General features: G+C 46.4%; 1 protein-coding gene across 1 annotated transcript in view; it reads left to right on the forward strand.

The window, feature by feature from the left end:
* TCEANC2 (transcription elongation factor A N-terminal and central domain containing 2) overlaps positions 1-6,304 on the forward strand; it is an 8,107-nt gene extending 1,803 nt beyond the window's left edge. Inside the window, exons 2-4 of the mRNA XM_014520895.2 lie at positions 789-930; positions 3,051-3,244; positions 5,154-6,304. Coding sequence (XP_014376381.1) covers positions 789-930; positions 3,051-3,244; positions 5,154-5,345 — 528 coding nt within the window. The 3' untranslated portion in view covers positions 5,346-6,304. The remainder of the gene's footprint in view (positions 1-788; positions 931-3,050; positions 3,245-5,153) is intronic.

The following is a 6,304-nucleotide window of genomic DNA, read 5'->3' on the forward strand; positions in this document are numbered from 1 at the left end:
CGTAGTAGCCGCCGGGACGGCCTGGCTGGGAGCGGGGCACCACCCCGTCCGCGCGGCCTGTCACCGTGGTAGAAGCGGGCCTGGGGCTGGCGCAGCCGGCGTCTCGCAGCGTCCCCCGATTTCCCGCGCGGTCAAGCGGGCCCCCAGGGCGCGAAACGCGGCGCGGCGCCGTGATATAACATCATATATAGCGACAGGAATGTATTTTGGGGGCTGGAGCCGGTGATCTGCAAGTTTGAGGAAGTTTGGACGGACGCCGTCCAGGGAGACGGGCGCCGCAGCAAGCTCGTTCGCTGGCGCGGCGGCGTCAAGTCGAAACGGCCGTCAGGAAGTCGAAACGGGGTGCCCGTTTATAAACGTCGCGAGCGCCGTTCGTTGCAAGTCGAAACGCCTTCAGTTGAGGACGGCCTGTAATTAGCTGCTGCGCCCAGCTTGCTCCCTTCATCCTCCCTGTCTTCGGAGACATTTATCCGATGGGCTTCCCCCCGTCAGAGCGCTTGCGTAACTTTATTTTCCTCGGAGACGCTGGTTATTAAGTGCCCTGCGTTTGGCAGAATAAGATGAAGAATCGCACTTTGCCTTCTAGATCCTTCTGTCCTGATTTACAACAGGGACCTGCTCTCAAGCAATTACCCGTCATTTTGGACCATCACATCTTCTGTGCTCTGGTTCATGTCATGATCAATAATTCATGTGTCGATAACAGCCCCATTAGCTGAGATGAAGGCCAATGTCTTTATTTGCCATAAGAATATTCTGCGTTCCTAATTACTTTTCTTTTTTCCCAGAGAGTTGTGGTGATAGAAGACATAAAAAGATGGAAATCTATGCTGGAGCTTCCCGGTCAATCTAAGGAGAATCTGATTGAAGTCTTGGAGGAATTAAAGAAGAAATTACCTTCCAAGAAAGTATTGCTTTCAACCAAAATAGGTACGTCTTGTTTAATTTAGAGGATGAACATTAGGTTGACTTGAGCCCTCTTGGATTTTCTATACAGATGAGAGTAGCTGAGAAATATTGATACACCCCTGAAAAAAAAGGGGTGGGGGAGAGAGAATATTTTTTAATAACGGTCCTAAATCTTTGGCTTTTCATTGATTAAAATCCTATTAGTAGTAGCCACACAGTCTGCAGGACTTAGTCTGCAGAGCTGCTACCGAGTGGCAGCAACTCTCAGTTAATTATTCACAATTATCTGGATGGTGCCTACTTATAATCAATTGTACATCACTCTCTTCCATGATAAAACCTGTGGGAGGAGGGGTAGGGTGGTAGATACCTCGGTGGGGATTTCTTCTGCTACTTTCTTGACTGCAGGCGTAGGAGGTTATTCTCTTGTAGACTGAGATACAAGATCCATGTGCAAACCCAAAAGAGTCCTTGGGATTTGCTGGAGGCCTGGGCCATGAACATAGAGCAGCAGTTCCCAATCTGTGGTATGCGTACTACCAGGGTACTCAGACAACCTGTCAGTGGTACACGTTAACAGATTTATTATAATTACTTTATCTGGCAAAAATTTGCTGGTGGTGCCATTTTAAATTGGTGGTGCGCAATCTGTCAGTTTGGGAACAGCTGCCATAGTTTTGCTCATTTGTAGCAGCTACCCTAGTACTCCGTTCTCATCCTGAGACATCTCCAGGGCGGAGAGCACCTCCTGACATACTGGCGGGGCAGAAGGGTAGTGCCGGGGAGATGGCTGAGCCCCTCCTCATGCAGTAGCATCCTGTACCTGGAGCAGGAGGTGTGCTCTACCCTGCTTCTAAATTCTGTAACGTAATTTGCTGATATTAGCCCATTTCATCTGTCTACCAGGTCTTTCTTCATAATAGATGAGAACAGGATTTTGTTGCCATAAGGCCAACGACTAATGGTGCCATCTTCTGGGCGATGGTGGTATCAGTTCATATCCAGCAGGGCAGGGGTGTCAAACCCACTTTGTGCCCAGGCTGGATCCAGACTATAGGGCTCCTTGCAGGTCAGATCCAACCTGGGGCATGTTACAGCAGCGGCAGCTTCAGATCGGACATGGGGCATGTGGCACTGCTCTGGGTCTCTGCATGCCCGTGCCAAAGCTGGAGCTGCTGCTGCATGTCCCATGCTGCAGCTGCAGCTCTAGCTTTGGTATGGGGCACGTGGCAGCTGCAGCACAGGGCTGGTGGCTGAGGAGATAAGGCTGCAGCAGTGGTGACGGGGGAAGCAGCTGGAGGGTGACCAGGGTTGTATTGGCCCTTGCTTGCTCTCCCGCTGCCAATTGCTATGTTGACCAGGGCCCAAGGGCCCTGGACTCTGGGGCAGGCTACTCCTCCCCTGTCCACAGCCTCATCTCCCAGCAGCCCACTGCTAGCCTGGATAGAACGGCGCTGTGGAAAGGACCTGGCCTATGGGCCTTATGTTTGACACCCCTTCTGCTCAGTGTTATATCCCTCCCAGAAGGTGTGTGCCGCAGTCCCTGGCTAATACCCGGGCTGTGGGCATGAGTCCCCGATCCTGACTGGAAAACATTAGGACAGGAGTCATCATTTTCACACTTACTTGTTTAAAAAAAAAAAAAAAATACCATAAGCATCATGTAATGTATCTATTTCCTTAAAAAGGTTTTTAGCAACTGGTTTCTATTTTGTATAGGCCAATGCTGAAGGCTTTATGCTTTGACTGACCACCCTCTGGGCCCCTGTATAGCTATGTATTTTCCAATTGCTTCACTATACCTCAGTGACCTGGGGAAGCATTACCCACATTTTCCAGATGGATAACTAAGTGCCGTAGGGCACATCTACATGTGTATTTTAATGCGCATTAGCCTATTTTAATGCGCATTAGCCTATTTTAATGCACATTAAAGCATCACAGAAAACCATACTCTTTAGCTAATGTACATTAAAATAGGCAAATGTGCCTTTTTCTAGTACCTCACAATACTAGAGGTAATGTTTTATAGCTCGCTGTGGCTGTTCTGATAACGACATGCACTAGGTACTTGGGCTGCCTGGTCTGTATCGCACTTACCCACTGTCTGTAACTGAACCATCCCTGTTGCTTTTTCCCAGGTCACACTGTGAATAAGATGCGCAAGCATTCAGACTCTGATGTAGCCAGGCTCGCAAAAGAAGTTTTCACTGAATGGCGGACGTTCATCAAAGACCATTCAAACAGGCCATCAATAGAAGTCAGGAGCGACCCCAAGACGGAGACTCTTAGGAAGAATGCCCGGAAGTTGCTGTGCGAAGCTCTGGAACTAGAGGTAATGTTTCTGCTGGCTCTCCTAGCCAAGAGGAGTTAGCATTGCTAGAGAGCTGGAGCGAGCTCTGTAAGCAGCTTTGTTTCAAAAGGAGATAATTTTTTTCCCCTGGTAAATCCTGTAATTGAAAATGAAACCTGTAGTGTCATTGTTCACACAGGCAGCACGTGGGACAGTTCCATTACATTTAGTTTATCTAGGGAAAAGAGGAAATTAGGAGGATGTGTAGCTTCCCCCTCCCATTTCTTAGCTCTGAAAGCTATACTGAGATGTTTGGGTTGTTTGATAGTGCTGTAATTAAGTGCTTGCAAATTAAAATTTATTGCAAAAACGTAGAAAAAAGCTCAATAATATATAAAGAGGTGGTAAATACCAGATCCCTGAGGTATCATTAAGCAAAAAACAGGACTGGCAGTGAGGCTTAATGATCAACAGGACTATTATATTAAACTCTATAATTATCCTTTTTATTTATTTATTAATTATTCTTTCAATAGTCGGCAAGCAGTATGTACTCAGTTACACAGCAAAGTTTAAAAAAAAAATAAAATAAAATAAGTAAAGTTAAAAATAAATAGTGTCTGTTAACTCTTGAGGGTAACCTGTCCTCTCAGGGTGGCTATGGAGTTCCTGGTGGGTTAGAAAGAAGCTCTTCCCTGTTCTCAAATAACAACAGTGGGTCACTCATCATGGGAATGTCCCACAGTGACTAGGTGCTGCAAAGGACTGATCATGCAGTACTCAGCTTTTTCTTTGCAGGTTGCTGGTTCCAACCAGGTCTCTGTGTTCTGGCCAGAGGAACCTGGTGATAGAATCTGAATAGAGAGTGGCCAGTGGCTGAAATCTCCCCTCTGCCATGACATGTAAAGGGAATGAATGTCATCCCAAAACTGGCTAGTGCTGGTCAGAGGCTAAAATTGCAACAGGATTCACCTGCAAAGAACAGTAGGAGAAAATGCTGTTCCCCTCGACATGACTCTTCCTACTGCAGTTTTGCCATCTGCAGGGTGAATGGAGTAGCTAGGCAGGCAAGAGAAAAGTAGGGAGACCAGCAACTGAAAGGCGGTAATGAGAATGAGAGCGTTATGTGGAAGGACCATGGTGAGAGGGATGGTCCAGGTCTCAGTGGACCAAAGGAAGGTAAGAAGAGGAGGAACAAGGACGGGTGTGACTGGGGGAGGGGGCTAAGGAGCAGTAAGAATAAGAGGGATAGACCAGCAGTTGGGGTGAACAATGCTCCAAACATCTTAAGTCTCCCCTGTGAAACATGGAGCTTCCTTATGACTAATGGCAAAAGTAAAATGAAATCCCTTTGGCTGTGGGCAGCGGCTATTTCATTCATTCCTTCATTTCTTTTTCCAGATTTCTAGGCTGTGCCAAATTACAGGTTTTGGCGTGTGTTGAAGTAATAACTATATAATTAGCATTTAGCAAATCCCTTTCTGCATCCTTAATTACACCTCCTTCCACACAAAGAGCCTGCATTTCCCTTTATAGCACCAGGCAGAGATGCCAAGTGTTTGGAGCATCTTAGAGTTGCTGTTAAATTGCAGTCCAAAATAGCATCCAAGGTGCCTTGTATCAGAGAGGTCAAATATGAGCTTTATGGGGACAGTGCAGAGTAGTTGATAACTGCAAAGCTGGTTGCAGATTAGGTGTCTTTTGTGATAGCAAAGTACTGCCACCCAGCTGGACATGAGAACGAGCTCCCTGCTACTAACCGCATTGCATGGTTCCTTAATTGCAAGGGTGGAATTAAATTGCCCTTCCTGTTTCACTTGTGATGGGAAGTAGATTTCCTTGAACTTGAGCAGATTAATGAAGAAACTCTGAAAAGCACCAAACTCCAATTTCAATCCATTGGTCTTCTTATTAAACGCAAGGATCTAATTTAATACTTTGCTGTTTTCAGATTGATCACCCACTGGCTGAAAATATTGAGCGAGAAGTGTTTCATCTCTCATCCCGTCTCATTAGCGCGCCATATCGCAGGACAGTGCGAGCCCTCGTCTTCACGCTAAAGCACAAACCTGACATCAGGGCACAAGTCAGAACTGGCACGCTCCCAGTCGGCACCTTTGTAGAAAGCCATAAGAAGTGCTGAGGGGGGCCCAGTGCAGAATACACAATTCATCTGCCTGTGTCACAGGCTGGATTTAGGAATCCTTTCAGTTTTGAGGCATGCAATGATGCTGGTAAAGTTAGTCCTTCTATCCCACTCTATACATACAACGTACCAGAAGCCATGTGGGGCAAATCCAGTGGGGGTGGAGGTGATGCTGTAAGTTATGCCTCTGCGGTGGTGTAAATCTGAGGGGCCAAAAATGGGTGAGGTTGCAGCGGGAAGAGCAGACTTATTCCCTTCCTGCAATTACTTTTCCTGCTGTGTGCCTACCCCTTCAGCTGCACAGCTCAAGGTGCCTCACCTACATGTCACTTAGACCACTGTTTATTTCACATCTGAATCTGACTCGCCTCTCTCCAGCCAAGAGCCACAGTATAATTAGTGGAGCTTCTGAGAAGGAGCTATTCTGTCCAGTACCTGCAGAAAGCACTGACCAGCTTCATTTGTTAGTACTGAGACCTCTAAATATGCAGGTACTACCAAGCCTGACTGCTTAGCAATGCAAAGTGGCTTATTTTCACTCCATTCTACAGGGTGGAGAACTTGAAACACCATCCCTAGAGCTGGCTGGCCAGCAATGCACTGGATCCCCAAACCTCATGAATCTAAATGTTGCGGCTTTCAGGTGAACTAGCTTGCACTGTGCTGCATTTGCTAGACAAAATGCCCCTCTGCTGTGTATTCTAACGAGTAGCTCATCATTGCCATTAATACCTCATTCCTGATTTACATGAGGAGCCTTGTCTTTCATGAACTGACAGGAAAATTTGTAATACATTCTCTAAATGTAATTAAGTAGGAAAGTAAATATTCCTTATATAAAAGCTGGTTTCCTCAAAAGGAACAAAGAAATCAGAGCAATTATATGAACCAACTCTTCAACAATAAACTGTGTGGGTTTTCTTAAAAAAAACAAACCCAGGAAGTGTCTCCAGTTA

The sequence above is a fragment of the Alligator sinensis genome, unplaced genomic scaffold, assembly GCF_000455745.1.
Source record: "Alligator sinensis unplaced genomic scaffold, ASM45574v1 scaffold172_1, whole genome shotgun sequence".
Taxonomy (NCBI): domain Eukaryota; kingdom Metazoa; phylum Chordata; order Crocodylia; family Alligatoridae; genus Alligator; species Alligator sinensis.